The sequence below is a fragment of the Acytostelium subglobosum genome (genome assembly GCF_000787575.1).
Source record: "Acytostelium subglobosum LB1 DNA, scaffold: scaffold1, whole genome shotgun sequence".
Lineage (NCBI taxonomy): Eukaryota > Evosea > Eumycetozoa > Acytosteliales > Acytosteliaceae > Acytostelium > Acytostelium subglobosum.
In genome coordinates this window covers 936,415-951,863 of record NW_012236531.1, presented here as the reverse complement: position 1 = coordinate 951,863, position 15,449 = coordinate 936,415, and the positions used below count along the sequence as shown (strand labels likewise).

The window sequence follows — 15,449 nt, the reverse complement described above, 5'->3', positions numbered from 1 at the left end:
CTTAATCTTTGGGTTTGGAGAAGAAGCGATTGAGACAAGAACAATGCTCCACGATCAATGTTCTCAACACAATAGAATCAAACATTATTACTTGTGTGTTGTTATAATTATAATAGATAGTTATATTAGATAGATAGATAGATTAATAATGAATGATGAGGATACATTTATGTTTGATAAACAATCAAATGATCATGGTGGAGGTATAAGCTTGGCAAGTCTAAAGATTGAAAAGCAACAACAACAAGATCAACAACAACCAAAGGAAGAGAATACATCAATGAATAGACATCAACAACTACACCAACAACAACATGGACAACATCATGCACAGCATGGACAACAACAACCTACTGCAGCTGGTCATGGCATCAATTTCTTGAATGCCAGCTCAAGCTCAATGAGAGCATTCATGACAGAGAGTGGTAATAGTCTGGGCAATGTTATAGATGCAGAGGATGAAGTAGATAGTATCAAACACAGCAATAAGATACGATTGTCAAGATCATTCTATCACTTGTCATCATCGTCGGCAAGCATCGATAACCTCTACTCGACAATATCATCGATGGAGCTTGAGATTGATGACTTGGCACTGGAGCTCATCATCTATATCTTTCAATTCCTTTCGCCCTTTGACATTAGACATGCTGCAACAGTATGCAAGTTCTGGTCTGTGCTCTGCTCAAGTGATGCAATATGTATGTTGTCATGTTGTCATGTGTCCGTGCACGTGCGTATTCATTCAGTGGCATGTCTAACAAACAACATTAGGGGAGGATCAATGTATACAACAATGGTCATGGATATGTCAAGATATTCAAACTCGCAAGAAGCATACACATAATAACAGTCCATGGAAAGAGTTCTATCGATTCTTTGATACTGAGGTATGTCATTACTCCGTCGCAATCTCACTCTCCGAGACTGACTCATCAATCCTCCATGACTTATGTCTAGTATTTGAAATGGGTTGGATGGTACCAATACTCAATGACTCGCGAGTCTGCCAACAATGTTCTACAGAAGATGTCAAAGGGTACATTCTTGATAAGGAAGAGTTCAAAGCCAAACAACTTGGTCATCTCTTACAATGTCCACACAAGACAACCACAACATCTCTTGGTCTAGTATGTCCAGACATCATCATTCCAAATCCAATCAATCAATCAATCAATATTAACTTATAATCATTCTAAACAGTAACTTGGGACCTCATACTGGTGTATTCCTCAATGATGACATTGGAACAATATTCCCGACATTGTCGACACTGGTGAGGGAGAAACAGAAGTTCTTGAAGCGACCATATATTGATGGAAATAGGTACGCCACCAAACAGCAGGCCAAACGCGACTACATCGTAGCCATGATGAATGATCCAAAGATGCGTGAGGGCAAGTCTTTGAACGACCTCTGCTTGCTACACAAGGCAACAAAGGTAAGAAAGCCCATCCCTCGAGTCTTGGACTGAAAGACCCTAACTCAATCAATCATCCAATCCAATCAGTGGTGCTTCCTAGACCTTGTCGAGCAACTTGTACATCATAAGTTGGGCATCGATATCAATCATGTCAATCCAAAGAATGGTCGAACACCTCTTCACAACGCGTTGAGCTTCATTCATGGAGAACCATTGTCTGACGTGAGATTCCAGATTGTCTCATACCTCTTGTCCAATGGCGTTGGATCAGCGGTCAACATTGTGGACAATCGAGGCAGGACTGCCCTGCACATTGCGGTCAAGCAACATCAATCAGACTTTGTTCGTATCGTCGAGTTGCTGTTGGAGCATGGCGCCAACATCAATATGTGGCAGAGTAACGGTTTGCATCCACTGCATATTGCAACAAAGGAGAACAACTTGGCAATGGTCAAGGCATTGTTGAAGAACAAGAACGTCGATGTCAACTGCAGGATATCAGAGACACCTTGTTCAGTGAACAATCTCAAGGATCACATTGGAGACACACCACTTCATATGGCTGCACATGGTTGCATGTACCCACTCGTCAAGGAGATGTTGGAGTGCAAGAACATCGAGGTCAACATCTTGGACAACAGTGTCATGACGCCACTTCATCGCGCTGTACTAATGGTATGTGTTGTGTATGCGTGGCCGCGCACTCACCTCGCTTACTAACTAATGAATGACAGAATCAAGACTGGCTTGGCATGACAAGATTTGGAAAGCCTTCCAGACATTACTACTCGCATCAGGTGGTGGAGTTGTTGTTTGATCATGGTGCTGACCCGGATGTAGTGTCCAAAGGCAACAACACACCGCTACACATATCGATTGCCAAGGGACATCGTCAGAGCACTCTGTTGTTGATGAAGAAGATTATTGCTAGGCAACAGGCAACAACAACAGCTGGTACTGGTGAAGAGTATCAAAAGAAGATGTCAGTGCACTACAATATACCTCGTCTGATGAAGTCCATTGAGATTGGAAGCACCTGTGCCGACATTATGAAGGCACGAGATGATCTTGGCTATGCGATCATGTGTGGATTCAAAGAGATAGCAATGAGTGATCTGAACAAGACCATTACCAATCACTTTGAGAGCATCAGGAACTCAGTCATCAAGCACATGTCTCCATCGCCTGCCGTCACCAACCATGTCCCTGTGCCGCCAACACAAGCCACCACCCCCAACAACCAAGACACGACCGTGTCTTTACCTGCTACAGCCGAGCAACTTCAAGACCAGGAGGGATAGATCCATCCATCAATCCATCCAATATCCTTCCAATAATGTACATACTTCTCCAAACCTTTTTAAAGGGAAAGCCCTTTCACCGAGCTTGGTTGTCGGGCCTTGATACCACCATCCATGTTGTTGATTTTTCATTCGAAAGCTCACCATTTGCCAATATCTGTTTTGTTGTTGGGCCAGGTTTTTGGGGTTTTGTTTTGTTTTTTTTTTGATCAGGAGGTCTACCTAGAGGGTACTCACTTTGCACCCTTGCATCCCTCTCAACACGTTCAAGTTGAATGTCTTCTCGGTTTCATTGTTGTTACTTTATCTCTCTCTATCTATCTTGACACACACACAATCACACAATCACACACATACTCAACATTACAGGATAACAGCCACACACAACACATGACATTGGACCAAGGTTGATTCCAGTCACCCAACTACAATAGCAATAAGGATAGGATAGGATAAGGATAGAATAGGATAGTGTGTGATAAAAGAATGGATCAAGATGATAAGACAACATCACACACGTTTAAAGCAGTTGGAACGACATCGTCCACAACATCATCTGGTAATGGTGGTGGATCCAAGTTGAACTTGGCAACTGGCACACATAGGACGATAACATTCTCAAAGAAGGCATTGCCTGGTATGATACAGTTTGGTGCCGCACGATTCAAATCACAGCCAGATCTACACAAAGACACCAATATACAAGACGAGTCCTCACAGATATGGCGATCATCCCAAGGTCAACAAAGATCAGATGAGCTATGGAGTGCATTCAGATCAAGACTCGATTCGACAGAGGTATGCTTGTTTGATTGATCCAGAGTCGATTCCATGCTCACTTACTCACTCAATCAATCAAATGTTAGGAGGCGACCAACACTTTAAAGAAGTTCGTTGCACATTATAACCCTTGTTACGATCAGTGGAGCAAGGACTTGCAACCAGACAGTCATGATATGAAGTTGGTGGCCATAAAGATAAAGGCCACTCCACAGATAGATCTGCCTTCATTACAGTTTGTAGCCACTCAGCTCTGTACATTTGTGCTCAATCTCTCGGTGGCCTTGACAGATGACAACGTGGCCATACCCGAGGGTCTCTACCTGATCGTGCTCATCAACATCTTGTCACGCGCTCCACACAACCTGCAGATCATCCTGCAGGAGAACGCGCTCACCCATCCATTCCAGGCGGCGCGTCTAGCCACACTCAAGTTGTCATCGTTCAAGGACCCGCTGGCCCCAGTCTTTGTCAAGTGGTGGCCGTACCTCAAGGTGCTACTCGGCAACTTCTGCCAGATTGTGAGCAATATCGCACATGACAGGATTGGCTGGCAGATGTCGGTACGTCAGTCGGCCAACGCGCTGGTGGGCGGCGACTCACCAGTCTTCACACCGGGCATCGGCGAGGACATGTCGCCAACTTCATCGTCGCCGCTCAGCTCATTCACCACGCTGCCTTACAGGAGCAGCGACATGTCCTTCTCGCCAGTGACCTCGGCCGCCTCGCTGCCGACTTCACCCATCATGATTGGACTCAAGGACAGCATGAACCTCAGCCACAGCACTGGCAGCATGATCAATCTCAACAGCAGTATTAACCCACACAGTCTGGTACCGGCCTTGCCGTTCTCCACACAACAGTTGCTCAAGCTTGGCGTGGTGGGCATTCTCATCGATTCGCTGCAGTTCTTCAACGATAACTTCACTGCCAAGCGGCCAAAGGACAGTTCGCAGACATTCAGATATCTGATCGCTGATACTCTAGGCGTGCTGATCTTCTCCAATGGCAACAGTATGCATTGTAAGCTCAAAGAGAATGGTTCCGAGATGAAGACAATCATTGGCGCCATTGGTCGCAAGCCCTACACATTGCCCAACAAGAAGCATTCGGCACTTCAAGCCGAGTTCCTCTTCCAGCTACACATGCTTCGTGTGATCAGAGAGTTAACGTATGTCCTCTGTATGCCCGACCTTGCTGCGCCCCTTTACTCACTATCCTATCCCAACACATCACAGACATAACAACATACAGAATGCCAAGCAATTCATCAACCTCAATGGATTCAAGACCATCAAGGATGTCATACAGTGGACGACAGAGTGCTTCCAGCCAGAGAGCTTCCACTACACTGACGATATATGCCAGCAACAGAACTTGTTAGGCATGGATGCATCGGACGCGACGTCCATGTCGGCAAGCAGCTCAGCTTCATCATTCTCTGACATCTTCTCCAACTGCCAATGCAACGCCTATGACAATTTGAACACGGTGCTGAGCAGCCTCAAGTACACAACGTTCTCGGTGGGCACCTCTGTCAAGCCACCAACAGTTCTCAAGCGCAGCAGAGTCAACCAGCTCACTCAACTCTTTGGCATCATTCATTCACTCTCTTTCACCGCCATACCCATCTCCAAGATTGCCATTTCCAAAGGCAGCAGTGGATCATTCTTTGCCGCCAACAACAACAACAATGGAGGTAGTGGCGTTGGTGGAATCACTGGCCACAGTCCAAGCGGCGCGGGCAGTCATAGCAGTACAATGTTGTCCTCATCAATGATAATCGATCAATCCGAATCATCATCAGCCAACAACAACAACCCCAACACCAACACCAACAACAACTATAACTATAGCAGCAGCACAAGCAATATGGGTACAAGCAACAGCACCAGTTGGTCAAACTACAGCTCACTACATAGCAGTACAACCAGCATTCACTCTGGTGTATCCACCAGCAATCCACTATCGAACAGTGGTAACAACTCATTCTTGATGAGTTCAATGTCTGGACACCAGAACAACAACAACAACAATATGAGCAACAGCTTGAACAACAACATGAACAACAACAATGGTGAAGAGAGGAAGTTTGTAAATACATACATCATTGAGATGGTCTTGGAGAATCTGTTCAAGGAGAAGACGAGCAAGAAGTCGACACGAGCACTGGACCTGATACGCACGAGATATCCAGAGTTACAGCTCATCGTGTTGGAGTATCTCACAAAGATCATCATGGAGAGCGGCGAGATGTTGGACATACTGCGCAAGCACTTCATGTGGCGCCTCATCATGAAGTCGCCATTCTTCTACCAGTGCCTGTTTGACGAGCGCATTGAGGGTGCCGAGTCCATGGATGCCGCTCAGACCAGCCGTGCACAATACATGTTCAAGGGCGTGCGCTCCAACACCCTGTCATTCGTGCGCTTCGTTGCCACACACAACAACATCGAGAACACCGAGGAGGTCATGATGCTGCTGCACTACATGAAGGAGAACCTGAACAATCCCACCCGTTTGCTCGAGATCACTCATCTGCTGGTCATCATCACCAAGAGCAATCCAAGCACTGTCAAGGCATTGATTGCCCAGAAGATATTCTCGCAGTTGGCCGACATCATTCAGCTGCTGTTGCAACAGGGTGACACGGAGGACAAGGCAGCAAAGCGTGCACGCAATGCAATATTTAGCTTCTTGGGTCAGCTTGTCATCCATGAGGAGCTATCCCTCTATGCACTGACTGACAAGTACCTCATTGAAACCATGTTCCAGATGCTGAGGCGTCCTGAGCTCAAGACTTACGCCCTTACCCAGATCATTCACCTGATGAAGCTAAACCCTGAACCAATCACCGCGCTCGACGAGATCTTCAATGTCTACATTGGACACATGGCCAAGTATGTTGTTACCTATCCGACAATCCAGTCGCCACCCTATCTCACTCGCACACTCACTCACTCAATCAATTAATCGATCAAACAGGATAAAGGAGGATGCATCACCGGATGGAGGCTTCGAGATTACTTTGGCATTGCTGGATGGCATTCGCCAGGTGATCAAAGCCAATCCCAAGAAGCAACAGCTGTTCAAGGAGTTTGGTGTGTTCATCAAGATCGTCACACTGGTCAACATCGATGTGAGCAGCGCAACAAAGGAGCGCATGTCCGCCCTGTGCCACTCGGTCATTAAGACTGTGATCGTGCTGATGGCCAACAGCCCTAAGATCAAGAAGCATGTACGTCGTCGCATTGGCTACGACTCGCTCAAGAACATCATCGTCAAGTACGAGACTGTTATCTCAGAGACAACGATGAAGCTGATCTTTGACATGATCGTCGACGACGAGTTTGATCGCGAGTACAACTATGTGATCCAGAACAGCGATGCCATCTTGCTGCTGTTCAGCTTGCTGCGCAACTTTCCCCTGGCACTGCAGCACCGCATCCTGGACACGATCACACCAATCGTCCTAAAGTGCACAACCAATCAATCGGTGTGCTGTAACTCCAACCTGATCTACCACTTGCTGGACGCCATCAATGCATCCAGCGAGATGGACATCATCACCAAGATCCTTGGACTGATAGAGTCACTCGGCTACCACAGTGTCAATGTGCGTGAGCTCAAGAAGATGTTCCGTTTGCTCAAGAGTGGCGACACGGGTGACAACCGCCCACCAATCACCTCAGTTTTGCTCTCCACCCTGCAGAACATAGCCATTACACGCAATCCAGGCCCCCAAGTATACTTTGACTTTGATGGCCGCGTTTCCAGCATCAACCTGCCCACGCTAGACAAGTGGCCATTTGCCAAGGGCTTCACATGCACGACGTGGGTGCGTATCGAGTCCTTTGTCGACCCGACCGGCACTCCCGACTACAAGCCTCGCCTGTTCAGCTTCCTCAACGACAGCGGCAGTGGCATCGAAGCTCTGTTCATCTATCATCAGCTGCAGATCCAGACCGTGCACAACTACACTCCTTCCAAGCCTGTGCTGACCACCGGAGCGCCCTCCTTTGACGAGCACAAATGGTATTTCGTCAGCATAGTCTACTCGACCAACCTGTTCTCTGCCAGCGAGATCAAGGTGTATATTGATGGCGCTCTGCGCACCAAGACGTCACTCAAGATGAATACAATGAGCGGCGTCATGAACAACTTCAAGATTGGCAACAGCATCGAGCTCGAGTCACGCACCAACCCGCTGTACGGTCAGATCGGCGCGTTCAACATCTTTGAGGAGTCTCTGTCCCCATCGCAGATCCAGTCGATCTTCTCTCTGGGTGCCAACTTCAACACATCGTTCACAGACGTCGAGGGCTCAGGTGGAGGCAAGAGTAGCCACGCCACCGACCAATCACTCACAAACAGGTTGTTCCTCAGTTACAATTGTCGTGCGATTGACGGTGACATCTGTCTAGACAACACACCAAACATTGGTGTCGACCGCAACTGCGACGCTGCACTAGTATCCATCAACCCTTGCATCTCACGTGACATCAAGGACATCATCTACTGTCTTGGAGGCATCAAGGTTTTGTTCCCGCTGATCCCACAGGCCAACCAGTCCAGTCTGGGCGGCAGTTCACTGAGCAGCAGCAGCGTCATCGACCCTTCCAACAACGCCCGTCTCACCATGCAGATCCTTGCACTGTTCAAAGACATGCTCCGTGGCAGTGAGGCCAATCAAGAGGAGATGCTGCGTTGCAAGGGCCTCTCAGTACTCTCGTATCTTCTGCAGCAGATTCCCTCGGACAACCTGACGCAGTACGTGCTCAACATCTTCAAGGACATGCGTAACCAGATCACCGACCCCAACCTCGTCGAGGAGGTCTACTCGATCCTGCTTCTGGACTTCCGTCTTTGGATCAAGACACGTTACGAAGTCCAACGTAGCCTTTTGCTGACGATCAAACAGATTGTCCAGGACAAGCTGGATCAGGTGCGCGATATTATCACTGTTCAGGTGTTGCTGGACATCATGGCCAACTTCTTCTGGTACGAGTTCCACGAGACTAGCTCGATACTCAATGCCAAGGACATCATTCAGAAGCGTCCAAGCATCAACAACATTCTATCTCTGCGCCAGATCACACTTGAGATCATCCAGATCCTTCTCAAGAATCCCACCACGAACGATGTTTCATCATTGTGTCGCTACGCCATCTACACACTGGACTCTCGAGCATCGATCGAAGCCCTCGAGTTTATCATGGAGCTCATCGCAAAGCCAGGCGCAGCCGGCCAATACCAAGCGTTCTTTGACGAGTTGGAGAAGCTGGGTAGCACCGACATCTTCCTCACGCTACTCTCGAGAAAGGAGGAGCGCGTTCGCATCATGGCGCTGCAACTCATCGCCAAGATCTATGTAACACACTACCAGCACACGAGCTCTAGTGCCAGCAAGCTAACGATCAAGCGTCGCACCAAGTCCATTTTCCAGGACTCTATCATCATCGCTCGCTCTCTCCACCTCTTCCCGCTGACCGAGCTGACCTATGGCAACCTTCTGGCGTTCGCTCTGGGAATTTGTGAGGTCGGTTCAACATTCCACATGTTGCGCCTCGAGAACATGATGGCTGAGGCCAGCTGCGACATCGTCTTCCCCGAGGTGATGAGTGTCATCATCAAGCTTCTGCCAAGCGCTGACACGATTGTGCTTCGCCAGATGATCTTGCACAACATCAAGATGCTGTTGGTTCAGCCTAACAACTCAGCCAATCGCACTGCATTCCTCCAGATTGACAAGTGGCCCGAGCACCTGTTCTCCGTGCTCAACGACACTGAGATCAAGAATGACGCGCAGTACTCCAATGTCACGGATCTGATCATTGACATCATGAAGGTGCTGGCCATTCACTCAATGAACGAGGTCAAGGGCTTCAAGATCCTCGAGCAGATCCTCGCCACACTGCGACCCTACGCCGAACGTGGAGTGCTCAACTACCACTTCCTCACACGTACATTGCTCTCCAACATCGTTGTGGCCGTCAAGTCCGAGGCCATGCGTGATAAGGACTCGCCACTCAACAATAAGTCCAAGAAGTTGTCGGACAACATCATCCATTTCCTGATGGTCGTTGAGGAGTTTGTGTTCTACTCGCCTCTGGACGATGTCAACTCACTGTCCAACTCACTGGTCCTCGTGGATAGTGCTGCGTCCATCCCCGAGCCCAGTGGAAACGGCCATCAGAGTGTCAACTTGCGAGCAAGTCTGGCCAGCAGCATCAGCTTCCTCACCGTGAATGATAATAACAACAACAACAATGGCGGCAGCCCTGGAAGCTCGCCATCAGGCGGCTCAGGCACACCAGTGATCAACGCACCCAGCCACTTCAGCCGCATCCATCTTAACGAACGCAATGAGTGGATCGACTACCAGTTGGTGACTGAAGTACTTGACATGGTGGACACACTCAAGATTGGCAACTACACAGCCTACGAAGGCACTTACAGCAACAGTCTGCAGACTGGCAAGGCCATCCAAGTGTACACCACGCATCAGCAGCGTATTGTCCATCGCATTCTGCTCGAGACGATCAAGGAGGCTTGCAAGCGAACAGGCGAGCCCATCTCAGTCGTTCATCTTCACATCTCGCGTCTACGCACGTTAATGGATCGCGACCTTCACAGCAAGTCCGAGGAAGTCAACATACGTTGCCTGTACGCGCTCTCACAGTTGATCAAGGCGATGCGCAACACGATCGACAACAATCTGACGGCGTACCAAAAGTTGTTGGTGCCGCCAATGAAGGACATCATCAGGAAGGTGCGTTCGGGCATCACGGCCCACCTCGTACACCGCCACACCAACACATCCCGCCACAGTGTCAGCGTCAGCGATATTGAACACGAGATCGCAGGATGGGTGTCTGAGTTGTCGGACTCCACTCGCTCTGACGACTTCTGCACGATCGTCATGTGTCACGTGCGCTGGACACACGTATGCGAGTACGTCGAGGAGCACTCAGCGCAGTTCTACCACGAGGAGAAGGCTATCTCGCATCGCGTCGACAAGCGCAAGAAGAAGCGCCAGAAGAACTTGCAGGCAATGGACGACAAGGAAGCCGACACCTTCTCCAACACCGAGAAGAAGGCCGACGCTGACATCAAACATGTCGACCGCACGCTCTGGATCCCCGAGCGCGACCGCCGTCTGGCGCTGCTGACCAACATGCAGATGTCCACGTATGAGATCGCTGCACAGTGGCGTCGCATCATGCGTGAACTGTGCAATGAACGTGGACCTTGGGGCACGACCGAGACTGTCGTTCACTGGAAACATGACAAGACTGAGAACAACTCCCGGATGCGTTACAAACAGAAGCGAAACTACAAGTTCAACGACCATGCCAACTGCGCAATCGATGAGGATGTCAACAGCCCTGGCTCGCTGGCTAGCATTATTTCAAGTGACAGCAGCCGTAAGGACTCGTCCATCTCGGACCTCAAGGTCAAGCCTTTGCTCAACAACAAGGACAACGACCTCTTGGATGACTGGGCACTTGTGGAGGAGTCAGATATGCTTCTTGATGACCAGGCATCACCGCCTTTCTCACCTGGCGGTCCCCTGCCCAACTTTGCTGGCGCTGCTTCAATGCCAGCCGCAAAGAAGATCCTGTACACTACTCAATGCGACTACGTCACGCCAATGAACGTCAAGAAGGGTCGCCTGGACATCACATCCGTTCACATCACCTTCACTGAGGAGCTCACTGATGAGGCTGCCGCAGCTTCAGCTGCCCAACTTGGTGCGCCACGCATGCCAAAGATCAAGACATGGGCATGCGAGGAGATCAAGGACGTGCATTTACGACGCTACCTGTTGCGTGGCAGTGCACTCGAGGTGTTCATGCGCGACCAGACGACATTCTTCCTGAACTTCTCAAAGAATGACCGCAACAAGGTGTTCTCCAAGATCCACTCTGTACGTCGCACCTACTACAAGGAGAGCATGGCCAATTCATTGTCGCCACAGGACACTCTCAAGAAGGCAATGGCAGACTGGCAACAGCGACGCATGTCCAACTTTGACTACCTCATGACCCTGAACACCCTGGCCGGTCGTACCTACAACGACCTCACCCAGTACCCCGTGTTGCCTTGGGTGTTGGCTGACTACACGTCAACGACACTCGACCTGTCCAACCCGGGCGTGTACCGCGACCTCAGCAAGCCAGTGGGAGCGCTCGACCCCGACCGTCTCAAGGTGTTCCGCGAGCGTTACGACACCTTTGACGACCCCGTCATCCCCAAGTTCTACTACGGATCTCACTATTCTAGCGCGGGCATTGTGCTGTTCTACATGATCAGGATGGAGCCATTCACATCACACTTCCTGCAACTGCAGGGCGGTCGCTTCGACCACGCCGACCGTATGTTTGATTCGATCGCGCAGGCCTATCGCAACACGCTGAGCAGTACGACCGACGTCAAAGAGCTCATACCCGAGTTCTTCTACCTGCCCGAGATGTTCACCAACCAAAACAACTTTAGCTTTGGCGTCAAGCAGGATGGCCGCGCCATTGGCGACGTGATACTGCCCCCATGGGCGGCAACCCCACACGACTTTGTTCGTATCAATCGCGAGGCCCTTGAGAGCGAGTTCGTTTCAGCACACTTGCACGAGTGGATCGATCTGATCTTTGGCATCAAGCAGCGAGGCCGTCTCGCAGTCGAGGCCTTCAATGTGTTCTACTACCTCACGTACGAGGGTGCGGTCGACATTGACGCAATCGAGGATGAGATGATGCGCAAGGCTACTGAGTCCCAGATCAATCACTTTGGACAGACACCAACACAATTGTTTGCCAAGAAGGCGCATCCCTCTCGCGATGCCTTCCAAGAGAGCCAACAATCAATCTTCAAGTCGCCACAGTACTTACAGGCATTCTACCTCAAGATAGGCTCAAAGCCACTGGTCTATGTGTTCATCCCCGAGCAGGCCCAACCCATGTCCTACATCCTCTCGGACAAGGTCAGCATCGTGGATCGCTCGCGAGTCGTCACCTGTCACAAGTGGTTCCCCAACACACAGAACGAACGTTCGCCATTCACATTGGAGCTGGACCCATCGTCCAACAGCAACAAGCGTCGCGTCGGTCTTCCATTCGCCAACGACGTCAACATCTCACAGAACTGCTTTGCCGTCACCAATGACGGACGCTTCGTCATCAGCTGCGGCCACTGGGACAACAGTTTCAAGATCTCGTTCACAGACAGTGCCAAGCTGATCCAGAGCGTCGTTAAGCACAAGGACATTGTCACATGTCTGGCATGGTCGTCAGAGATCCAGACGCTGATCACTGGCTCGCGCGACACCACTCTGATGGTCTGGAATCTGCGCAAGAGTGGCGCCACTCCCAAGTTTGACAGCGTGCCCACTCACATCCTTTATGGCCACGACGATGAGATCACCTGTGTGGACCTCAACGTTGAGTTGGACATATGTGTAAGTGGTTCCAAGGATGGTTCATGCATCATCCACAGTCTGCGCAAGGGCGAGTACGTTCGTACAATCTATCTACCAACTCAATCATCAGTCAGCATCTGTTGTATATCCAATCAAGGACACATTGTCATTTATTCACAAGTAAGTAGTGTTGTGTGGACGTGGACATGGACATAATGACATGATACTAACCAACTCAATCAATCAATTATAGGATGATCTGATCATCTACTTGTATAGTATTAATGGACATTTGTTGTCCACAGTCAACACTCATGAGCGACTCCAAAGTATTATCATCAGCAAGGACTCTGAGTACTTGATCTCTGGTGGTGAGAAGGGAACTCTTGTAGTGAGGACATTGTATAAGTATGTATAATGTATTGTTATAGTAAGGTGTTCCATGTATCTAACTCTCCAATCAATCAGTCTTAAATTCGCACATAAGCTAACATTGGATACACAGATCACATCATTGGCATCTGATCAGAGACATCTAATGGTTGGAATGGAGGATGGACGTCTACTTATTGTGGCCTCAAGTCTATCACATAACGCCTCATCATCGTTGACCTCTCCATTGGCATCCTCAGCCAGACAGAAATAAACTCATTCAATCCCATCCATTCATCCAACAATGATTGTTATTTATTCAAATCATACTTGAAGGAATGATGCATCACAATAGAAACTGTTACAACCATGTGGAGCTGTTGTGAATGCTTGTAATCTGTATCCATTGGAGCACTTGAGGACAATGCCTGGACAGAGTTGTCGATGTACTGGTGTACATCCATTGGGCACGACACATCTGTTTGTGTTGCGAATGAATGCATTGGTCTCTTTGGGATTGTCACACTTCTTTGGCAACACCTCTGGACAACCAATCTCACGATCCTCCACATTGACATAGATACCCGTGGCCATGAACTTCTTTCCATTCAATCGTCCACTGATCAATGCATAACTTGATCTCTTGGTCAAAAGGTCATTTAGCCACTTATGATCAAAGCCTGGAACTGAACTATAAGGATGTGATAGACTACTGGCCATTACATGTTGATCTGTGTTGACCATGTCCAGACGTAATGTTGAGCATTGTAGTATATCTTGGCAGTTGGCTACTGATGATGAATCAATCATATAAACTGGATTCTTGGTATCCACTTCCGGTACTACATTGCTGCCAAATGGGATAAACATTGGAAGTAATCTGTAGACTATGTTGACTTGCATGTCCACCACTGGCGCACCACGTACCATCATTCTAGTTGCCAAAACTCCTTTAACCAATACATTGTCCTTGTGTGCAGAGTCTACTATACTCTCATTGAATCCATCTTTGAATCGAACAGCATTTGGTGAGAATGATACATCTCCATTCAATTCACTTATTGTGTACTTGTTGTTGCATGTGTCCTCCTCAGTCTGTTTTACATCCTTGCATTGATTGAGTCTCCAGTAATTTGTTGGTGCATCATCTCCAGTTGTTGCCAATGTACAAACTACAGACAACAACAATAATATGGATAAAGTTTCTATTCTTGAAGAAGACATATTTTAGATTTGTTTGATTGTTTGTTTGATTGATTGTATGATTGAGTGATTGATTATATTGATGATGTTGATAATGTAGTGAAGTGGCACTTCAGACTACTCGCTTGTCACTTGTGGAAACAAACATGGTTGATGGCTGTGATGATGTGGATGACAGTATGAAAGTTATAAACCAAGACATATTTGATTGGAACGGTGTGAATGTGTGAACTGCCAATGACATTCGAACTGGAAGCGTTGACACTTTACACTTCAATTCACTTCACACCACACTCTTCTCACTCACTCTTTGTCAATCTAATCCAATCCAATCCAAACAAATACACAACATGGTACATATATATATAATGTTGAGGAAAAAGATAAAGAGAGAAATAGGAATTATAATTATTCCTAAACAGATGTTGTGTTTAAGTTGTGTGAGGATCGATCATGAGCAATGGCGAAACAAAGAGTACCAAATATTCGGCAGCTGGATACCGAAGTAAATATCAATTGACTGATTTGCACAATGGGGTATCCTCCTGTACAAACAAGTGTAAGGGGGATAGAGATTGAGGCATGGTTGTGCAGGGTTGTTTTTCCGATTGATCAAGTGATCACTCACTGCCCTATTTGCCCCTGCGTACCTACACATAAACAAAGTTATGAATGCATAGGGGTGCGAAAGATAGTCCTGTTGTTGATGTTGTTGGTATCAGGATAGGACCACATTGCCCAAAAGTAGCGGCAGGATTAAATAACGATTAAACATGACTGATATCGATTTGTTCAAACAATCATTGATCGACCATCATACATCGAACAAACAGATATATATATATATAAACTTCAAACAAATATTATATATTTAGAACAACAACACTTATAGTAAATTCATAGTTGAGTTGGTTCGTTGCAGAACAAACAAGATTGATTGAATAGTGTCTCTATT

General features: G+C 48.0%; 3 protein-coding genes across 3 annotated transcripts; 2 read left to right on the top strand and 1 right to left on the bottom strand.

The window, feature by feature from the left end:
* Nucleotides 1-148: 148 nt before the first annotated feature.
* SAMD00019534_003960 (hypothetical protein) lies at nt 149-2,724 on the top strand (the record flags this gene model as incomplete). The annotated part of the gene is made up of 6 exons (XM_012903829.1): nt 149-701; nt 775-890; nt 961-1,130; nt 1,204-1,441; nt 1,511-2,098; nt 2,158-2,724. 6 exons carry the CDS (start codon nt 149-151, stop codon nt 2,722-2,724), a joined length of 2,232 nt encoding a protein of 743 aa, XP_012759283.1.
* Nucleotides 2,725-3,210: 486 nt separating this feature from the next.
* Nucleotides 3,211-13,565, top strand: SAMD00019534_003950 (hypothetical protein; the record flags this gene model as incomplete). Its single annotated transcript, XM_012903828.1, has 6 exons — nt 3,211-3,522; nt 3,591-4,675; nt 4,743-6,404; nt 6,490-13,099; nt 13,173-13,327; nt 13,388-13,565. The coding sequence occupies 6 exons, from the start codon at nt 3,211-3,213 to the stop codon at nt 13,563-13,565; spliced, it is 10,002 nt and encodes a 3,333-aa protein (XP_012759282.1).
* A 53-nt stretch (nt 13,566-13,618) lies between these two features.
* On the bottom strand, nt 13,619-14,515 carry SAMD00019534_003940 (hypothetical protein; the record flags this gene model as incomplete). The annotated part of the gene is made up of 1 exon (XM_012903827.1): nt 13,619-14,515. A coding segment is annotated over one exon (897 nt), but the record flags the coding sequence as incomplete, so codon positions are not given.
* Nucleotides 14,516-15,449: the final 934 nt, after the last annotated feature.